The sequence below is a fragment of the Oncorhynchus clarkii genome, chromosome 12, assembly GCF_045791955.1.
Source record: "Oncorhynchus clarkii lewisi isolate Uvic-CL-2024 chromosome 12, UVic_Ocla_1.0, whole genome shotgun sequence".
NCBI classification, from domain to species: domain Eukaryota; kingdom Metazoa; phylum Chordata; class Actinopteri; order Salmoniformes; family Salmonidae; genus Oncorhynchus; species Oncorhynchus clarkii.
In genome coordinates this window covers 59,434,780-59,457,949 of record NC_092158.1, presented here as the reverse complement: position 1 = coordinate 59,457,949, position 23,170 = coordinate 59,434,780, and the positions used below count along the sequence as shown (strand labels likewise).

The window sequence follows — 23,170 nt, the reverse complement described above, 5'->3', positions numbered from 1 at the left end:
CAATGCATTTTTAAATACATTGTGGTTAAGGTATAATTGTTTCAAATCAAATCAAATTTTATTTGTCACAAACACATGGTTAGCAGATGTTAATGCGAGTGTAGCGAAATGCTTGTGCTTCTAGTTCCGACAATGCAGTAATAACAAGTAATCTAACTAACAATTCCAAAACTACTGTCTTGTACACAGTGTAAGGGGATAAAGAATATGTACATAAGGATATATGAATGAGTGATGGTACAGAGCAGCATAGGCAAGATACAGTAGATGGTATCGAGTACAGTATGTACAAATGAGATAAGTATGTAATCAAAGTGGCATAGTTTAAAGTGGCTAGTGATACATGTATTACATAAGGATACAGTCGATGATAGAGTACAGTATATACGTATGCATATGAGATGAATAATGTAGGGTAAGTAACATTATATAAGGTAGCATTGTTTAAAGTGGCTAGTGATATATTTACATCATTTCCCATCAATTCCCATTATTAAAGTGGCTGGAGTTGAGTCAGTGTCAGTGTGTTGGCAGCAGCCACTCAGTGTTAGTGGTGGCTGTTTAACAGTCTGATGGCCTTGAGATAGAAGCTGTTTTTCAGTCTCTCGGTCCCAGCTTTGATGCACCTGTACTGACCTCGCCTTCTGGATGATAGCGGGGTGAACAGGCAGTGGCTCGGGTGGTTGATGTCCTTGATGATCTTTATGGCCTTCCTGTGACATCGGGTGGTGTAGGTGTCCTGGAGGGCAGGTAGTTTGCCCCCGGTGATGCGTTGTGCAGACCTCACTACCCTCTGGAGAGCCTTACAGTTGAGGGCGGTGCAGTTGCCATACCAGGCGGTGATACAGCCCGCCAGGATGCTCTCGATTGTGCATCTGTAGAATTTTGTGAGTGCTTTTGGTGACAAGCCGAATTTCTTCAGCCTCCTGAGGTTGAAGAGGCGCTGCTGCGCCTTCTTCACAATGCTGTCTGTGTGGGTGGACCAATTCAGTTTGTCTGTGATGTGTATGCCGAGGAACTTAAAACTTGCTACCCTCTCCACTACTGTTCCATCGATGTGGATAGGGGGGTGTTCCCTCTGCTGTTTCCTGAAGTCCACAATCATCTCCTTAGTTTTGTTGACGTTGAGTGTGAGGTTATTTTCCTGACACCACACGCCGAGGGCCCTCACCTCCTCCCTGTAGGCCGTCTCGTCGTTGTTGGTAATCAAGCCACTGTTGTGTCGTCCGCAAACTTGATGATTGAGTTGGAGGCGTGCGTGGCCACGCAGTCGTGGGTGAACAGGGAGTACAGGAGAGGGCTCAGAACGCACCCTTGTGGGGCCCCAGTGTTGAGGATCAGCGGGGAGGAGATGTTGTTGCCTACCCTCACCACCTGGGGGCGGCCCGTCAGGAAGTCCAGTACCCAGTTGCACAGGGCGGGGTCGAGACCCAGGGTCTCGAGCTTGATGACGAGCTTGGAGGGTACTATGGTGTTGAATGCCGAGCTGTAGTCGATGAACAGCATTCTCACATAGGTATTCCTCTTGTCCAGATGGGTTAGGGCAGTGTGCAGTGTGGTTGAGATTGCATCGTCTGTGGACCTATTTGGGCGGTAAGCAAATTGGAGTGGGTCTAGGGTGTCAGGTAGGGTGGAGGTGATATGGTCCTTGACTAGTCTCTCAAAGCACTTCATGATGACGGAAGTGAGTGCTACGGGGCGGTAGTCGTTTAGCTCAGTTACCTTAGCTTTCTTGGGAACAGGAACAATGGTGGCCCTCTTGAAGCATGTGGGAACAGCAGACTGGTATAGGGATTGATTGAATATGACCGTAAACACACCGGCCAGCTGGTCTGCGCATGCTCTGAGGGCGCGGCTGGGGATGCCGTCTGGGCCTGCAGCCTTGTGAGGGTTAACACGTTTAAATGTCTTACTCACCTCGGCTGCAGTGAAGGAGAGACCGCATGTTTTCGTTGCAGGCCGTGTCAGTGGCACTGTATTGTCCTCAAAGCGGGCAAAAAAGTTATTTAGTCTGCCTGGGAGCAAGACATCCTGGTCCGTGACTGGGCTGGATTTCTTCCTGTAGTCCGTGATTGACTGTAGACCCTGCCACATGCCTCTTGTGTCTGAGCCGTTGAATTGAGATTCTACTTTGTCTCTGTACTGGCGCTTAGCTTGTTTGATAGCCTTGCGGAGGGAATAGCTGCACTGTTTGTATTCGGTCATGTTACCAGACACCTTGCCCTGATTAAAAGCAGTGGTTCGCGCTTTCAGTTTCACACGAATGCTGCCATCAATCCACGGTTTCTGGTTAGGGAATGTTTTAATCGTTGCTATGGGAACGACATCTTCAACGCACGTTCTAATGAACTCGCACACCGAATCAGCGTATTCGTCAATGTCTCCCAGTCCACGTGATGGAAGCAGTCTTGGAGTGTGGAGTCAGCTTGGTCGGACCAGCGTTGGACAGACCTCAGCGTGGGAGCCTCTTGTTTTAGTTTCTGTCTGTAGGCAGGGATCAACAAAATGGAGTCGTGGTCAGCTTTTCCGAAAGGGGGGCGGGGCAGGGCCTTATATGCGTCGCGGAAGTTAGAGTAACAATGATCCAAGGTCTTTCCACCCCTGGTTGCGCAATCGATATGCTGATAAAATTTAGGGAGTCTTGTTTTCAGATTAGCCTTGTTAAAATCCCCAGCTACAATGAATGCAGCCTCCGGATAAATCGTTTCCAGTTTGCAGAGAGTTAAATAAAGTTTGTTCAGAGCCATCGATGTGTCTGCTTGGGGGGGATATATACGGCTGTGATTATAATCGAAGAGAATTCTCTTGGTAGATAATGCGGTCTACATTTGATTGTGAGGAATTCTAAATCAGGTGAACAGAAGGATTTGAGTTCCTGTATGTTTCTTTCATCACACCATGTCACGTTGGCCATGAGGCATACGCCCCCGCCCCTCTTCTTACCAGAAAGATGTTTGTTTCTGTCTGCGCGATGCGTGAAGAAACCCGTTGGCTGCACCGCTTCGGATAGAGTCTCTCCAGTGAGCCATGTTTCAGTGAAGCAAAGGACGTTACAGTCTCTGATGTCCCTCTGGAATGCTACCCTTGCTCGGATTTCATCAACCTTGTTGTCAAGAGACTGGACATTGGCAAGAAGAATGCTAGGGAGTGGTGCACGGTGTGCCCGTCTCCGGAGTCTGACCAGAAGACCGCCTCGTTTCCCTCTCTTTCGGAGTCGTTTTTTTTGGTCGCTGCATGGAATCCACTCCGTTGTCCTGTTTGTAAGGCAGAACACAGGATCCGCGTTGCGAAAAACATATTCTTGGTCGTACTGATGGTGAGTTGACGCTGATCTTATATTCAGTAGTTCTTCTCGACTGTATGTAATGAAACCTAAGATGACCTGGGGTACTAATGTAAGAAATAACACGTAAAAAAACAAAAAACTGCATAGTTCCCTAGGAACGCGAAGCGAGGTGGCCATCTCTGTCGGAGCCGGAAGTCTCATTTAACAACAATCATAGTCAAACTACCGCAAACTGTTTGAGAAAAAAAAAGAGCTGGCTCTTTTTGGTGAGCTGACCCGAACGTTGACCACATTGTGGTTAAGGTATAATTGTTTTAACACCAATCATAGCCAAACTACCGCAAACTGTTTGAGAAAAAAAAAGAGCCGGTTCTTTTTGGTGAGCTGACCCGAACGAGCTGGCTTACTGAAAAGAGCCGGAATGCCCATCACTATTAGCTAGCTATATTGGCTCCTATCTGATACCTTAGCTTAGTGGCTATTATAGCTAGCACAGCGGCTATTATAGCTAGCACAGCGGCTATTATAGCTAGCATTAGTGGCTATTATAGCTAGCGAGCTAAAACCACAGATGAAAGGGTTAGCTAGTTATCATAATCTTAGCTGGTCACCTAGATAGCCAGCTTGCTTATTGCATGTCCTGACACAAGCCTTATTATTAGTGAATTAACAAAACAAATAAAAAATTACAACGGGAGTTTGATTTTGGTCACTGTCAATTCATCCATTTCTCAATACTGCACCTTTCGGTTGAAGAAAAAGATAGCTTGCCACTTATTTTCCAAGCTAGACATTCCTCTGCATTGTGCAGTGCTCATGGCTCAGATGGTGAGTGGTGTTTGACATAGCAGCAGTTTTGCTATGTAAAGGGTCTAAATGCAAAGCCGACAGAGAAGGGATGATTCTCTAGTCATAGTAAGAACATTTTTCCTCACCTAGCTGTCTTACACACCACAAAGTGCAGAGGAGTGGAGACAGAACGGGAAGTGAATAATCAACAGCCCCAATAGACAAATCAATTTCCAGTGGCTCGCAAAATAGAGCTGGATACAGTAATATGGTTGTGCTGTACTACAAATGCATGCAGTGTATAAAAGTGTGAATAAAACATTTAGCCGGCAGAGAAACTAGTGATTTATCTTCACTGCATTGTAAATGGCATTCTCTTCACAGCTCTCTGCGTTTATACATTATGGTTGACTCGTCTGCTTTAGCCTCATAAGAGTGTGGCCTATGAGCAGAAGAAAGGAGTAGAACGAGTGTGTGTGTGTGTGTGTGTGTGTGTGTGTGTGTGTGTGTGTGTGTGTGTGTGTGTCAGAAAGTTGTTTTAAATACCGACTTTTGTTTCCCACCAGTGAGACCACAGGCTGGACGTCTGACTCTTCATTGGCCTTCTTGACCATGCCGTACCAGTCCTCCAGATTCTCAAAGCTCTGGTAGTTTGTAATGTCGTACACTAGAAGAACACCCTGAAAAGCAACACCACAGAAAATCTAAATGGTGTAGCCTAATCACAACATTCCAAAATTAATTCAAGTTGACATAAGATGAGAACAAACATGCCAGAGAGGTCGAATGTGGGAAAGTGAGCAGTAGGTGGCACTAGTGTCTGAGGGAAGTCAATTGCTCCTCTACACACAGTCCCCAAGGAGTTGGCACCTCCTCGGCTCTCGGAGTTAGCCTGAGATTAAAGATGATCTATATCGCTGTTAATAGATGCAGAGAGACATGCTAAGAACATACAGCCGAGCCACGATGCCTCCGCTATAATCGGTCCACCCAGCCAAACAGGATAGGGGTGAGGTTGGGTTCTCTGTGTCACAAAAGGTGTCTGGGCTTAAAAAATAATAATAAAAAAAGAGGGTGGTAAAAGTGATTATGAATTAGGTCTCATCACCCTCCCTTCGTCAAAATACTTAGTGTAAGTACTGTCAGCATACGTTCAAAGCCGGAAGCAGTTGAGTAGAAAAGTAGACAGACAAGCCTGGCTGAGGAGGTTGTACAGTACAGAGACAGACATGACCGACCTACACACAACAGTCTCGGTCTTATGCTCCACATGCCCCATATGCCTATAGAGCAACAACCACTTAAGGACGTCGCCAAGCGGAGCGCGGCAAACGCACACATAAAATACACCCACGTGTTATTGCAGTGGCAACGCGAACCTCTTCCTATTCACATTAATTAGTACATTTGCTTATTTTGTTTAAAAAAATAATGAAATTAGAGTGAGAAAGGTATTTCTCACTCCCCTTCATACTATACATAATGTAGTCTGTATGACCAGCTAAGTAGTAAAACTTGATCAACTCATCAAGGCATATTCATTAATTACCCAAGCCTAATAGGGAAACCCTATTACAATGTCAACGACCTCTAACGTGAGGAATGACGGACCACCTCGGCGTTTATTGAGTGTGTGATTTTGTGTGTGTTCTTTTGGTTTTACTACCCTTGTGGGGACCAGAAGTCATCACAAGGACAGTAAAACAAGGAGAATTCTGACAAGTGGGGACATTTCACCGGTCCCCACAAGGGAAAAGGCTATTTGTGGCTTAGGGGAAATAGGATTTTGAATGGGAAACAATTGTTGGTACCCACAAGGATAGTAAAACAAAAAAGTGTGTGTGTGTGTGTGTGTGTGTGTGTGTGTGTGTGTGTGTGTGTGTGAGATAGTACCTGAGCCCCGTAGACATATTTATCCAGCATTTTCCCTCCAATCGATTGACCTCCAATATCCCACACTTGCAAAGTAACATTCAAGTTGCCTGAGGGAAGAGAAAATTGAGAAACTTACAAATCAGTCAAACATGAAAATATGACTTCGTTAACAACGTTTCCATCCAGTTTTTCAGAGAGTATACAAAATAATCACAACAGCTGTGATGGAAACAGGTAGTTTTGGTGCAATTGTATAAATGCAGACAAATTTGTTCGTTCGACATGGTGGGATCTTTGTGAAACACCTTTATGTGCAAATATTGATATAATAAAAATCAGATCAAAGTAAATTTAGAGTCATATGAGGAAATGGTGTGTGGTCCTCCCACAACGACTCGGGAAACTATGCAGTTTATTAGGCTACAGAAGAAATATGTTGACATGGTGGTGAAAGTGCACAGTGATGAGCTTGATGCTCCCAAGTCAAGGAGACTGAGGAAAAATATTTATGGCATTGAGAAAAATACTGATAACTAAACACAAAATAAGACGCAAAAGAAAACTCCTGCCCCAAATTATTTAGGAGGGAGGTAGGGAGTGGGAAAGAGCGAGAGACAGGGTACAAAACCAAATCAATATTTTCTTCCTCTGGAAAATGAAAGTGGTGGTTGAGAATAGAAGGAGGGCAGGACCAGACAGTGAGGAGTTGTGATAAGGGCCCTTCCTTCACCTAGAGCGCTGATGGCGAGCCGAGCACTCAGTATGGACACGGCTGGACGAGCCGAGCACACAGTATGGACACGGCTGGACGAGCCGAGCACACAGTATGGACACGGCTGGACGAGCCGAGCACACAGGCTTGACGAGCCGAGCACACAGTATGGACACGGCTGGACGAGCCGAGCACACAGTATGGACACGGCTGGACGAGCCGAGCACACAGTAAGGACACGGAATGGACATGGCTGGACGAGCAGAGTCCCACCACACAAGTCCCCGTTTCACAGAGAAAGGAAGCACAAGTGTTCACAGTGACTACATCTAGACTATTTTCTTCCTCTGGAAAATGAAAGTGGTGGTTGAGAATAGAAGGAGGGCAGGACCAGACAGTGAGGAGTTGTGATAAGGGCCCTTCCTTCACCTAGAGCGCTGACGAGCCGAGCACACAGTATGGACACGGCTGGACGAGCCGAGCACACAGTATGGACACGGCTGGACGAGCCGAGCACACAGTATAGACACGGAAGGACGAGCCGAGCACACAGTATGGACACGGAAGGACGAGCCGAGCACACAGTATGGACACGGAAGGACAAGCCGAGCACACAGTATGGACACGGAAGGACGAGCCGAGCACACAGTATGGACACGGAAGGACGAGCCGAGCACACAGTATGGACACGGCTGGACGAGCCGAGCACACAGTATGGACACGGAAGGACGAGCCGAGCACACAGTATGGACACGGCTGGACGAGCCGAGCACACAGTATGGACACGGAAGGACGAGCCGAGCACACAGTATGGACACGGAAGGACGAGCCGAGCATACAGTATGGACATGGCTGGACGAGCCGAGCATACAGTATGGACATGACTGGACGAGCAGAGTCCCATCACACAAGTCACCCACAAGTCTTTCTCCTACCATTACCAACTGAAACGGAATATAGGACTGAATGTAATGTAAGTTATCAGGTTTATTTTAGTACTTAATCCACCCTTGCTTAAATGTTATTTTATTAGTCATTAAAAGAATGGAGCTACTTTGCAGACTTTTGCAGTCTCATCTCATGCATACATTGGCACTGCTTTTCCTACCATATGGTAGGAAGTGAAATCGGAGGGCTTTAGTCTAAATAGAGCATTAGTCAAATTTTTATTTTACACATCCAGGAGGATACAGACCACAGGCTTTATTTCCGTGGGTTTGAAAGTAAACAAATAAGAACCTGAATGTTTTATGTGGTGCGGAACAAAGATCAGTGTAAATAGTCCGGGTGGCCATCTGATTAATTGTTCAGCAGTCTAATGGCTTGGGGGTAGAAGCTGTTAAGGATCCTTTTGGTCCTAGACTTGGCGCTCCGGAACCGCTTGCTGTGCGCTAGCAGAGAGAACAATCTAAGACTTGGGTGACTATTTTAGGTCCTTCCTCTGACACCGCCAAGTATATAGGTTCAGGATGTCAGGAAGCTTGGCCCCAGTGGTAAACTGGGCCCATACACACCACCCTCTGTAGCACCTTACGGTCAGATGTCGAGCAATTGCTATACCATGTGGTGATGCAACCGGTCAGGATTCTTGAGGATCTGGGGACCCATGCCAAATCTTTTCATTCTCCTGAGGGGGAAAAGATGTTGTTCCCTCTTCACAACTGTCTAGGTGTGTTTGGACCGTTATAGTCCGTTGATGATGTGGACACCAAGGAACTTGAAACTCTCGACCCGCTCCACTACAGCCCCGCCGATGTTAATGGGGGCCTGTTCGGCTCTCCTTTTCAAATAGTCCACAATCAGCTCCTTTGTCTTGCTCACGTTGAGGGAGAGGTTGTTGTTCTGGCACCACACTGCCAGATCTCTGACCTCCTCGTTGTCGGAGATCAGGCTTACCAGTTTGGCGTCGTCAGCAAACTTAATGATGTTGTGTTGGAGTCATGCCTGGCCACACAGTCGTGGATGAACCGGGAGTACAAGAGGGGACTAAGCATGCACCCGTGAGTGACCCCAGTGATGAGGATCAGCGAGGCAGATGTGTTGTGTTGTTGCCTACCCTCACCACCTGGGGGAAGCCCAGCAGGTCCAGGATCCATTTGCAGAGGGAGGTGTTTAGTCCCAGGGTCCTTAGCTTAGTGATGAGCTTAGTGGGCACTATGGTGTTGAACGCTGAGCTGTAGTCAATGAACAGCATTCTCACATAGGTGTTCCTTTTGACCAAGTGTGAAAGGGAAGTGTGGCGTGCAATTGAGATTGCATCATCTATGAATTTGTTGGGGCAGTATGCGAATTGGACTGAGTCTAGGGTTTCCGGCATGGTGTTGTGAGCCATGACCAGCCTTTCAAAGCACTTCATGGCTACCGACAAGAGTCCTACGGGGCGGTAATGATTTAGGCAGGTTACCTTCCCTTTCTTGGGCACAGGGACTATGGCGGTCATTTTGAAACATGTAGGTATTACAGACTCGGTCAGGGATAGATTGTAAATGTCAGCGAATGCACTTTCCAGTTGGTCTGCGCATGCTTTGAGTACACATCCTGGTAATCCATCTGGCTCCGCGGCTTTGTGAATATTGACCTGTTTAAAAAGGTCTTGCTCACATCAGCTACAGAGAGCTTGATCACAGTCATCCAGAAAAGCTGGTGCTCTCGTGCATGCTTCAGTGTTGCAGGCCTTGAAGCGAGCATAAAAGACATTTAGCTCATCTGGTATGCTCGCATCACTGGGCAGCTCGCGGCTGGGTTTACCTTTGAAGTCCGTAAAAGTCTTTCCACATCCGAGCATCAGAGCCGGTCTAGTAGGATTCAAGCTTAGTCATGTATTGACGCTTTGCCTGTTTGATGGTTTGTCTGAGGGCATAGCGGGATTTCTTATAAGCGTCAGGATTAGTGTCCCACTCCTTGAAAATGTCAGCTCCATGGCTTCTGGTTGGGAAATGTACGTACGGTCACTGTGGGGTTGATGCACTTATTTAATGAAGCCGGTGACTGAGGAGGTATACTCCTCAATGCCATTGGATGAATCCCGGAACATATTCCAGTTTGTACTAGCAAAACAGTCCTGTAGCATAGTATCCGCGTCATCTGCCCACTTCTGTATTGAGCGAGTCACTGGTACTACCTACTTTGGTTTGATTTTAAGCAGGAATCAGGAGAATAAAAGTATGATCAGATTTGCCAAATGAATGGCAAGAGAGAGCTTTGTATGCATCTCTGTGTGTGGAGTAAAGGTGGTCTAGAATTTTTTTCCCCTCTGGTTGCACATGTGATGCTGGTAGAAATTAGGTAAAGCGGATTGAAGTTTGCCTGCATTAAAGACCCGGCCACTAGGAGCTCCGTATTTGGATGAGCATTTTCTTGTTTGCTTATGGCCTTATACAGCTTGTTCAGTGCCGGCATCGATTCGTGGTAGTAGATAGACGGCAACAAATAATATAGATACTCTTGGTAGATATAAGCTTTAGACCACTCTGAGGTATTTTACCACAGGTGAGCAATACCTCGAGACTTCTTTCGGGCATCAGCTGTTACTGACAAAAAGACACACACCCCCACCCCTCGTCTTACCAGACGTAGCTGCTCTGTCCTGCCGATGCACAGAGAAGCCAGCCAGCTCTATAGTATCCGTGTCATCGTTCAGCCACGTCTCGGTGAAACTTAAGATATTACAGTCCTTAATTTCCCTTTGGTAGGGTAGTCTTATATCGTAGAAAATCCAGTTTGTTTTCCAATGATTGTACGTTGGCCAATAATACTGATTAGATAAACCACCACTACCCTCATCGGCAAATTCTTACAAGGCACCCCGCCCTCCTCCCCCTTTTTCTCCCCCTTTTCTTCAAGCTGATGACGGGGATTTGGGCCTCATCTTGACAAAGCAGTATATCCTTCCTATCGGATTCATTAAAGAAAAAAATATTTGTCCAGTTCGAAGTGAGTAATCGCTGTTCTGATGTCCCGAAGCTCGTTCGGTCATAATAGACGGTAGCAGCAACATTATGTACAAAATGGAAAAAAAAATAGCACATTTGGAGTAAAACGTCAGCCATCCCCTCCATCGCCATTATACTAATACATTATATGAATATAAAAGAATGATAAATATAAAATACTCAAATGTATTTACGCTGTACTGTGCCCACAGAATGTAAGGCTCACCCCTCTGGACATAAGCTGTGCATTGGCTTCATGGAGGAGGGAAAAGCCTGGTGTTTGCTCTAGGGACAACAGCTTTCAGAATGAATAAGGTTGAGAAGGGGCAGACTCTCCACAATGTGGTGCTACCAAGAAAGAAAGTAAATCTTGAGATAACCTAAGGAACAAAATTGTTTGGTTCTACCCTGAAATGCTAGGGAAGGAAATACAAAATTCTACATATTTTTAAACAATTTGCAAAGAAATTGAGAAATTCTAATCCCTTGTGTAAAAAATTCAAAAGTAAACTTCGGCACAACCTAAGATTGGCAAACTAATTAAGGCTACTTTAATAATGTCTAAATACTTGGAGATATGCATAAACAGTATTTAAGATATTTAAAGTCTGACACTGCAGCATATTATATTTTATTTAACTAGGCAAGTCAATTAAGAACACATTTTATTACAATGACGGCCTACCCCGGCCAAACCCGGACGACGCTGGTCCAATTGTGCGCCACCCTATGGGACTCCCAATCACGGCCGAATTTGATACAGCCAGGAATCAAACCAGGGTATATAGTGACGGCTCTAGCACCCAGATACAATGCTCTAGCACCCCCATGCTTCACAGTAGGTATGGTGTTCTTTGGATGCAACTCAGCATTCTTTGTCCTCCAAACACGACGAGTTGAGTTTTTACCAAAAAGTTATATTTTGGTTTCATCTGACCATATGACATTCTCCCAATCTTCTTCTGGATCATCTAGCAAGAATTTTGGCTAGGTAGCCTATGAAAACTAAAAGCGTACCGTATGACAGAGCCAACATGAAAGAGATGAGGCGGGATTGGCGTTCGACTGGTCTACAAGTAGGGTGGAGGAATGCATGGAGGAAATGGCCAAAATACCAGCAACAGTGTGTGAAAACCTTGTGAAGACTTACAGAAAACGTTTGACCTCTCATTGCCAACAAAGGGTATATAACAAAGTATTGAGAAACTTCTGTTATTGACCCAATACTTATTTTCCACCATAATTTGCAAATAAATTCATTAAAAAAATCCTACAATGTGATTTTCTGGATTTTTTTTTCTAATTTTGTCTGTCATAGTTGAAGTGTACCTATGATGAAAATTACAGGCCTCTCATCTTTTTAAGTGGGAGAACTTGCACAACTTGACTAAATATTTTTTTGCCCCACTGTATGCATAGTCACTTTAACCATACCTACATGTACATACTACCTCAAATCAGCCTGACTAACAGGTGTCTGTCTGTATGTAGCCTCGCTACTTTTATAGCCTCGCTACTTCTATAGCCTCGCTACTGTTATTTTTCACTGTCCGTTTACTGTCGTTTTATTTGTTTAGTTACCTATTGTACTATTGGTTAGCATTTAAGTAAGCATTTCACTGCGCACGGCACACGCAACAAATAAACTTTGATTTGATCAGTGTGCCTATAACAGGTAAAGTTCAGTTTGTGCGCGTGTGTTACCGTGTGTGTACATGCATGTGCAAATGTATGCCTGTATCTGTGGTGTGGTACAGAGCAGGCCGGCAATCCTAAAGGATGAAGGGGTCTTACCTGGCAGAGTTATTCTCTTCAGAAAGAAATCAAGGCCAATGGTTTGTTTGTATTGTTTCCCAAAGGCCTCCTGTGCAAACCTGGTGGCGAGGGACGTCTGAAACAGAGAGAAATCATGCTAAGCGAACGACTAAATTCATTGAATTTCAAGCCTTATGAACAAGCTTGAGTGTTGGAGTGGTGTTCTGTATGACAACTAGGCCTGTTCCTTAACTGCAAATGACGTGGGCCTATGACGTGGGCCTCATACGGAACACACCAAAAGGGAAGGCACAGGGGACTACAATTAAACCTGCTATCTACATAGAGCGCCTTCAGAAAGGTGTGTTACAGCCTGAACATAAAATATTACATTTATACCACACAATACCCCACAATGTCAAAGTGGAATTACGTTCTTCAAACTGTTAAAACATTCATTACAAATGAAAATCTGAAGTGTTCAAACCCTTTGTTATAGCAAGCCTAAATATGTTGGAGTAAAAATGTGATTGACAAGGCACATAATAAGGTCGCATGGACTCACTATGTGTGCAATAACAGTGTTTAACATGACTTTTTAATGACTACCTCATCTCTGAACCCCACACTTACAATTATGAATTCACCTGGACGACAGGAAACAGGAGGGCAGGGCGGGAAATATAAATTTGACCTGCCTCCAAAAATGTATAGCAGATACATTTGTTCTCCTATGCTGTACCCCACCCCGCTTTTCACCACTGTAACATTGAGATTATTTATTCCAGTGCTGGCTGACACACTCACAAACTGCTCCCAAATGTTTTGTACGACCACCAGTCAATTCTACCAGCCAATACTAAAATCTACCAGCATTTGGCTGGTGTTAATTCCCCACCATGTGGGGGGCGTGCTGCAGTGGAACGGGTCGAAAGCTTCAAGTTCCTCAATGTCCAAATCACTAAGGACATAAAAGTGGTCTGCACGTGCAAGGTGGGTGAAGACAGCGAGTCAACACCTCTTCCGCCCTCAAGAGGTTGAAAAGGTTTGGCATGGGCCCTCAAATCCTCAAAAAGTTATACAGCTGCAACATAGAGAGAATCTTAATTGGCAACAGTACTGCCCTCGTTCACATGGCGCCGACAGACATGGCAGCTATGCTTCTAGCTTCTAAGCAACTTTGCAGTATTTAGTTTTTTTTCTGTGCTATTTCTTCCATTATTAGCCCAGAACACTTTGTGTTATTACATACAGCCGATATCAGAGCGGTGGTAAATCACCAGCATTACGACCAGAAATACCACTTTCCCGAACTGGATCCTTTGTTCGTACAATTGAACTCATCCCAGAAGCTGCTCCAAGACCTGGCCTGATGACTCCTGGCTGTCCCCAGTTCACCTGGTCTTGCTGCTGCTCCAGTTTCAAATGTTCTGCCTGCGGCTAGGGAACCCTGACCTGTTCACCGGATGTGCCATCTTGTCCCGGACCTGCTGTTGCTCTATACTGCACCTGCTGTCTCGAATTCAATGCTCGGCTATAAAAAGGCAACTGACATTTACTCCTGAGGTACTGACCTGTTGCACCCTCTACAACCACTGTGATTATTATTTGTCCCTGCTGGTCATCTATGAACATTTGAACATCTTGAAGAACAATCTGGCCTTAAGTGGCTATGTACTATGTACATCACAGCCAGAAGAGGACTGGTCACCCCTCAGAGCCTGGTTCCTCTTCACCCGGAACAGCCAGAAGAGAACTGGCCACCCCTCAGAGCCTGGTTCCTCTTCACCTGGAACAGCCAGAAGAGGACTGGCCACCCCTCAGAGCCTGGTTCCTCTTCACCCGGAACAGCCAGAAGAGGACTGGCCACCCCTCAGAGCCTGGTACCTCTTCACCCGGAACAGCCAGAAGAGGACTGGCCACCCCTCAGAGCCTGGTTCCTCTTCACCCGGAACAGCCAGAAAAGGACTGGCCACCCCTTAGAGCCTGGTTCCTCTTCACCCGGAACAGCCAGAAGAGGACTGGCCACCCCGCAGAGCCTGGTTCCTCTCTAGGTTTCTTTCTAGGTTCCAGCCTTTTCTAAGGAGTTTTTCCTAGCCACCATGCTTCTACATCTGCTACTTGCCGTTTGGGGTTTTAGGCTGGGTTTCTGTATAGCTGAATCTGCTGATGTAAAAAAGGACTTGATAAATACCTTTGAATGATTGAGATCACGACTCCATTCTGCTCCTCCCTTCCTATAGGTAGAAACTCAGACAGGAAGTACCAGTGCTAAGGTCTATTCAACGCTGGTCTGTCCAATTGGAATCCATGCTTCAAGATTGCGGACTGGGTTAAGTTCCGGTTGCCTCAGAGAATAACATTGACGGATATACGGACACGGTGACAGAGTTCATCAGGAAGTGTATAGGGGACGTTGTTCCCACTGATTAAAATCTACCCAAACCATAAACCGTGGACAGTGGCAGCATATGTGCAAAATTGAAAGCATGAACCACTGCATTTAACCATGGCAAGGTGACTGGGAATATGGTCGAATACAAACAGTGTAGTTATTCCCTTCGTAAAGCAATCAAACAAAGTGGAGTTGCAATTCAATGGCTCAGACACGAGCCGTTTGTGGCAGGGTCTACAGATAATCACGGACTACAAAGGGAAAACCAGCCACGTCTGGGACACCGACGTCTTGCTTCCAGACAAGCTAAACACCTTTTTCGCCCGCTTTGAGGATAACACAGTGCCACCGACGCGGCCCACTACCAAGGACTGTGGGCTCTCGTTCTCCATGACCGACGTAAGTAAGACATTTAATTAAGTGTGTTAACCATTGCTAGGCTGCCAGCCCAGACAGTATCCCTAGCCGCATCGCAGTGAATTTCAAATACAGATCAACTACAAAGACCAGGGAGGTTTTCCAATGCCTCGCAAAGAAGGGCGCCTATTGGTTGTTGGGTAGAAATAAGCAGACATTGAATATCACTTTGAGCACGGTGAAGTTATTCATTACACTTTGGATGGTGACTCAACACCCCCAGTCACTACAAAGATACAGATACTCCTCAGTTGCCGGAGTGGAAGGAAACTGCTCAGGGTGTGATAGGAGAAAGGAGGATGGATCAAAAACAATGTAGTTACTGCGCAATACTAACCTAATTGATAGATTTAAAAAAAATCTATACAGGTTTCCTTTTCAAATCCAAAACATGCATCCTGTTTGCAACAATGCACTAAAGTAATAGTGAAAAGGAAAGTGTGGCAAAGTGTTATCTTGGGGCAAATCCAATAGAACAGATTATCATGCGCCATATTTTCAGGCAGAGTGGTGGCTGCATTATGTTATGGGTATGCTTGTAAATTGTTAAGGACTGGGGAGTTTCTGGATTTAAAAAAAGAAAAAGCTAAGCACAGGCAAAATCCTAGAGGAAAACCTGGTTCAGTCTGCTTTCCAACAGACTCAGAGACAAATTTACCTTTCAGCAGGACAACAACCTAAAAACACAAGGTCAAATCTACACTGGAGTTGCTTACCAAGAAGACAGTGAATGTTAGAGTGGCCGAGTTACAGGTGACTTAAATCTGTTCAAATCTAATTTTATTGGTCACATACACATGGTTAGCAGATGTTAATGCTGGTGTAGCGAAATGCTTGACCTGATAATGGTTGTCTAGCTGATGATAAACAACCAATTTTAATTTGATTTTTTTTAAATAAATGGACAAATATTGTACAATCCAGATGTGGAAAGCTGTTGGAGACTTAACCAGAAAGACAGATTTTCATTAGATGCCCTTGGCTATTTCAACATAGGTTGCGGTGTCCTTATATATTCATTCAACTTAAGCCTGTGACTCTAAAATCTTGAATTGAAAAGGTCTGAGAAAGTAAACTTGTTGAGTGTTTCAAGCTCAATGGTTAACTGCACATTAACACTGGAAACGTATTATCTAAAATGGATCAATTGAATGGGTGGGTTCACAGCTCCAATCCAGATGTGTTGGTATTACTGAGACATGGCTAATTAAGGAAGAGTGTTTTGAATACTGATGTTAACCTTTCTGGTAAATTTTTTTCAGCAAGACAGATCTTCCAAATGTGGGGGAGTGGCAATCTTTACCAAGGAACACCTTCAGTGCTCGGTTGTCTCCAAATTGTTTGGGGACAGACTTGGTGATTTGCTGGTTTTAAGCATTATACTTTCAAATAGCTCTTTGTTGACTGTTGCTGGGTGCTATCGTCCTCCATCAGCACCGGCCTGTGCCCTACCTACCCTAAGCGCTCTCCTGGCCCCTTACACTAAGTGTGAAATTGTCCTGCTAGGTGACCTAAACTGGGACAAGCTTAAATCACCTGACCTAGTCCTAAAGCAATGGAACTCCCTAAATATATCTCAGATTAATACCAATCCCACAAGGTATGACTCCAAACACCCAGAAAAGGCTACTCTCATCGATGTTTTCCTCTCAAATAATCCTGATAGGTATCAGTCTGGTGTTTACTGTGATCACGGTTTTACAGCCTGTGTTATGAATGGCTGCTCAGTGAAACGAACTGTCCTGATTGGTCATAGACGCATGCTAAAAAAAAACTTTAATGAGCAAGCCTTCCTTCATAAACTGGCCTCTAATATGGTATAGGATCAGCTTGATCCCTTCTGTTGAAGACACTTGGACCATCTTTTTTGATATTTTCAGGGGTATTGATAACAAACACGCACCCATAAAGAAAATTATCATTAAAAAACAGGTTCAGCACCTGGTTCTACCATGATCTTGCAGAGTTACTCCACCACAAGAATTGCATTTGGTGAAAGGCTCGGCACATGCATACTCAGGCTGACTGGCTCTCGTTCAGGTAAATGAGAAGTAAGTGCACTCAGGCTGACTGGCTCTTGTTCAGGTAAATGAGAAGTAAGTGCACTCGGGCTGACTGGCTCTTGTTCAGGTAAATGAGAAGTGCACTCGGGCTGACTGGCTCTTGTTCAGGTAAATGAGAAGTAAGTGCACTCAGGCTGACTGGCTCTTGTTCAGGTAAATGAGAAGTAAGTGCACTCAGGCTGACTGGCTCTTGTCCAGGTAAATGGGAAGTAAGTGCACTCAGGCTGACTGGCTCTTGTTCAGGTAAATGAGAAGTGCACTCAGGCTGACTGGCTCTTGTTCAGGTAAATGAGAAGTGCACTCAGGCTGACTGGCTCTTGTTCAGGTAAATGAGAAGTGCACTCAGGCTGACTGGCTCTTGTTCAGGTAAATGAGAAGTGCACTCAGGCTGACTGGCTCTCGTTCAGGTAAATGAGAAGTGCACTCAGGCTGACTGGCTCTCGTTCAGGTAAATGAGAAGTGCACTCAGGCTGACTGGCTCTCGTTCAGGTAAATGAGAAGTAAGTGCACTCAGGCTGACTGGCTCTCGTTCAGGTAAATGAGAAGTAAGTGCACTCAGGCTATCCGGAAGGCCAAAGTTAGTTACTTTAAGGAGCAGTTCTCTCTGTCTAACCACAAGAAGTTATGGAAAACGGTTAAAGACCTAGAGAATAAACCCCCCTCCTAACAGCTGCCCATGTCCCTTCATGTTGATTATGTGGTTGTTACTGACAAGAAGCACATGGCTGAGCTCTTTAATCACCAACTCATTTAAGTCAGGATTCCTGTTCAACTCAGCCATGTCTCCTTGCCCATCCAACATTTCCTCATCTCCCAGCCCTTCTAATGTGACTATCCCCGATGCTTGTCCCTCTTTTTCCCTGCCCAGCAACAAAGTTTCTCCCTGCAGGCAGTTACTGAGTCCAAGGTGCTAAAGGAGCTCCTTAAACTTGACCCCCCAAAAAACATCTGGGTCAGATGGTTTAGACCCTTTCTTCTTTAACCCTTTAAGGCTGTCTCCTGTCTCTCCTTTCTGGGGTTCCCATTGCTTTGAAGGCAGCCACCGTTTGTCCTTTATGAAAAGGGGGAGATCAAGCTGATCCTAACTGTTATAGGCCTATTTCTACTTTGCCCTGTTTATCAAGTGTTAGAAAAACTTGTCAATAATCAACTGACTGGGTTTTACAGTCAGTTTTACAACCAAGTTGACGTCGGCCGGATTTTAAAATTAACAAAATACTTTGGTTGGGTGACTAAACTACATAAGGTGTTATCGTGTGCAGTGGGAGAATAGTCTGCAGACACAACGCATACAGCAGCAGAACTACATGCATTGCTTTATTTATTTTGTTTATTTTGGGGGAGGAACGTCTTTCAATACAGGCGAGTGAAGCCAAAATGCACTCAAAATCATTTCAGGATTCAGAGAAGAAGAAACATTGCAGCTGCCGCAATGTCACAACAACCTCTTTGCTGCAAACAGTCTGTGCTGTGACAAAGACAAATGTTGGTACATTTGTGTTACCTGCATCATGACCATGCAGACCAAGCAGTCTCATGAACCATTTGCCAATAAATGAAAATGTATCTTCAAATAAATCTGAGCATTTGCATTCAGGCTAATCTGCAAAGTAGTCTATAGAGCCTAGGTCTGGAAAATGTAGGCCTATATCTACCAAGAAGAGAATGAATGAATGAATGAATGAAAGACTCATCAAATATGTACAGTTTAAAACAGTCTAGGCTGGGTCTAAAGCCTATGCATAGAATGTTAAAAGTTTTAGGTGAGGTTTGAGTTTCTAGTTTTTGTTTTAAAGAAAGTGTCCATAATGGTAACTCGTTTTATTACTGGCCTCATTGTTGACAGCAAGCAAGTCGCCCAACAACGATTCAGATGCCGCCTGAATATTTTATCACTGCACAACTCTCCATGCCTCTTCCAACTAAACTTCTACCACAGTTGGTTCAATTCCAAATGTAATAGAAGAAAATAATGATAAGCTTTCAGTGTAAGCCTTAGGTGTGTGCAATCTGGAACGAGATCAATCCCATTTCGGCAGACATGGTTCGTATGAAGGAAACGGTCATTACTGCAAGATCCCAGCCGTCATGTTAAAGCACCGCTTGTGCAGCAGGGAGTCAAATGAGAACATTCACTCCTGAATATAGCAAGGAAAGGTTTGCTTTAAGATATAGGCTACACTTTTTTTGCCTACTCAACAATCAAGCTTTACATTCTAGGCACAATTTTATATACATTGAATGTTATGCCTGTGTGAGTAAATGGCCGAGGCCCATATTATTTCCCTGTAACTTAGACCTACAACATTGATTGTGAAAAGAAGCTTTAAACATTATATGTAGGATAGTCTGTTAGGCCACCTTGTACTAGGCAATACAGCAACTTAATTATTGTGTATTCCACACACACACACACACACACACACACACACACACACACACACACACACACACACACACGTGTGGCCTACCTGTAATCAGTGGCTAACAAAGTAACATTAGACAACCAGTACTACGGTCCAAAGCTCTCCAGAAAACCTCTCCAACAGCACATGTAACCTGGATTAAATGTCAGGTACGATTAACAGGATTCATGACAGATTTAAATCCAATATGCTTCGAAGCAGTTTATGGATCTGGTGATCACCTTGGCAATCTCCCTCTGAACAATTCTGAATTGAAGATTGGAGCATATATTTTGAGATGTATTCAGGGATGACAGTAAGGTGGTCCTGCAAAATAAATAGCAGGTGTACGGCATACCGGTAAAACATGAGCCTATCACAATAATTAAAAACAAATGTCCAGAAAACTGTAGGCTATTTACCACTTATCATTACCGCATGTCAAGACGCATAGAAAATGAGCGAATGGATTTGAAAACGGGTGGTATAGCCTATGCGCCAAAATGTGATGTGATTCAACATTTTGCCAAAGCAAAGATGAGTGGCCAACATCGAGACACGTGAGGACAGCAGTGGATGCATAAATTCTTGCCTAATGACAATTGGCAAATGTCAATACACTTTTTTGGTGTTGTGTCTCTTTCCATTAGAGGCTGGAAATACTGTATGTTGCGAGTGGATGAACATGCCCTTTGAAGTGATTGTTTGACTTAAATAAAAACATGATGACTGGTTGTGTTTATGCCACAATAAAAGGTAATACATTTTAAAAAGTTAAAACAAATCTTTACGACTAGGCCCACAGAGATCATGTAATTCTATGATTATGCCCATCAAAAATGTGGTATATCGGCGGTCCCGTACCAGGAATAAATATATTCCAACTTTCACCCCATTTATGAACCAACCTAGTTTAGGCATGTTGATGCACTCAGCTGCTCAAACCTTTTTTGAACACATAGAATCTATAGGCTATCAGAGCAATACATTAGCCTACTGAACTCATCAGCCCTAAATGTGGCAGATTAGGCTGCGACTTCTTCGGTCTCCTTCAAGAATGATGACGTTCTACAAACGTGGCCCTTGTCACCGTCTGTGGCCAGGCAACATGTTGCGCACCACAGGCTTAATTGTCCCGTATGTTGACACTGTTCCTATTAAATAGACAATTCAGAGGAAAGTAGCTTGGTAGCTCTCATCATTGACAGTAACTGGGATTGGATTCCATGTCGTAAACTAGCTAACGTTTCGACCCCAGACCAGAGCTAGCTATTAACATTACTCTGCCCGTTGTGCAAAATTAAGACGGTAACTAACATTACCCCCCAAAATTGCATCATTGGCAATAGTTATGCGACAACAGAAACATTGCCTGTCTGACAAACCTAGGTGATGTTTTCCCTTCTACCTGGCTGAAGAGCTAACTAGTTAACGTTAACTAGCTAGCTAAACAGCTAACAAGCATAGCCAAAACGTTGGCATTGCACACGCAGCTATGTATGAAAATTCTGTAAGATACTTCTGAGCTAAAGTTACCTACTGCACAGTATTTTTACCCAATTAGCCACATAGTTATGTTTCTAGCTAGCCAGCTAAATTAACACTACTCAAAATAACAAGTCTGTCTGTTAGCTTGCTAGCTCATTTAGCTTGAAAATCCCTCACCTTCCCTGATGCGCCGTCCCCGATGACTACAATTTTAAGTTGCTTATCTTGACTGTCCTCTTCTGAGTCAGACATTTTGAAATATATAACAATGACGTTATTTATTCTAATGAGAATGAACTTCTATTCACAGTCAAAGGTTATTGAATATAGCTTGCTAATCAAATAGCTAAAATAAACCGAGCACTAGGTAACCAGACGCCATTTCACCAGATACTACTGTTGCCAGGCATGTTCCATTTATATTTTGTAAGCCTGTTATTAACAAACACTTTATCGGGAAATACTTGTACATTTGATGTTACAGCTTTTATATTTTCTTTATCATCAAGGTTAGCTAATAAAGGAGGTTGAAAAAATATATTTTTAATAATGACACTGCTTAACAATGGACAAGTCCTAGCAGGACCTGACCAGTCACATCAGTGACAATAGGTGACGCGTCCCTGTTGCTATGGTAATCCAGGTCAAAGGTGGAGAGGCGCTCTTTCCTATAAATAAATGTAGGCTCGCCATTTAAGTATTTACCATTCCTTAAATAATAAAGTTCTTCCCCCACATGATGTACCTAATGTGCATCAACCTGTAGCCTAGCTACACCTTCGAAAACGCTCTACATAGCTTAGCCTAGCCTATTCATCATGCATTAATGGTCTTTACAAAAGAAAACATTCAAATTATCCATAGCCTATAGGCTACGAAGTGCATGCTCAGAGAAGCACAGAGCAAAGTTATATTTCTAAGATAGCTGCTGAGATGGTGTAAATAAAACTAGGTTGCATTACACACTGCAATGGAAGTTCCAACCCCGAGCCCTGGCCCCCAAGTAAAAAAAAATCCTATTACAATGAGTGTTTTTTCCAATAGAATCCTATAGGATTCTCACAATTGACTTGCCTTGTTATTGGCAAGTCAACTCCATTTTCATGATTTCTGGTAAATCATCCAAATAAATCAATCACATCAAGTTTTTGGACTAATTCAGCAGTTTTAACCTAGGTAAGTGCTAGAACACTATTGGAAATTAACGTTGAAAGTCCCATTCATATTCCTGAAACATAAGTTGAAAATTATGCTGTTGCTGCTTCACATTGACAATAACTAGCCCAATGTCAAAGTAACTACCCCAATGTCCCTTGAGTTGCCACGGGAGACAAACCGTTGTCTATTATATATGAGTGGAACCAGGCAAGGGATGTTCCGGAAACTCCAAGAAGCCTGTCCATGCAGTCAGTTAAAATCTGATCACAGACAGCTTCAAGTGCTGCAGACGGGTCCAGGAGAATGAGGATGTGGATATACCTAGGATCAGCAGCACAGAGGAGGTCATTCACAACCTCTCCCAGGGCAGCTAATGTGCAGGAAGTTAAAATCTGGAGGGGTTTGAAGAGTTCATGAGGCCATGTGTTGTTGGATTGGTGACCCATCACAAATACAACAACAATCTATATATTGTTATGTTGACAATATATAGATTTTTTTTTTAGTAAAGCATTCTTTAATCTCATCCAAAGAACCAAAAAGGTCCTTAAGAACCGTTTAAAAAAAAAAAGTGTGACAAACAGATCAATAAAAACCACATCGTCAGATCCATTTAATAGGCCTACGAGAAATACAATATGATGTTTATCTAACCTGGAGGTGTAAATTATTGTCAAAAAACAAACTTTCAAGTGGAACTGACCCAACAATGATGAAGAGTGAATATGCGCACTCACTGGGATATAGCCAATGCTCTCCGCTTGCGCCAATAAGAGAGACTACACTGTTCGCTCAGTTAAATGGAGCGTTTTGAAAAGAAAAAAACAGATTAGAGTATTTTTATTGACTTCTCTTGACCTTATGCACGCAGTGCCTATGGCCACCTGGCTCAAAC

At 44.0% G+C, this 23,170-nt stretch overlaps 1 protein-coding gene across 2 annotated transcripts in view; it reads right to left on the bottom strand.

Moving 5' to 3' along the window:
* The window catches only part of LOC139420881 (ras-related protein Rab-28), a 50,261-nt gene extending 28,746 nt beyond the window's left edge, over positions 1-21,515 (bottom strand). Inside the window, exons 1-4 of one of the 2 annotated variants that reach the window (XR_011635566.1) lie at positions 21,295-21,504; positions 12,389-12,485; positions 5,969-6,057; positions 4,626-4,755 (exon numbers count right to left, since the gene is read on the bottom strand). Coding sequence is in view for 1 of the 2 variants with exons in the window: in XM_071171264.1 (XP_071027365.1) it covers positions 4,626-4,755; positions 5,969-6,057; positions 12,389-12,485; positions 21,295-21,369 (391 nt within the window). In the remaining variant the exon portion in view is untranslated. Of the gene's footprint in view, positions 1-4,625; positions 4,756-5,968; positions 6,058-12,388; positions 12,486-21,294 lie in introns of both variants that reach the window. The other variant, XM_071171264.1, reaches the window with a different exon arrangement.
* Positions 21,516-23,170: the final 1,655 nt, after the last annotated feature.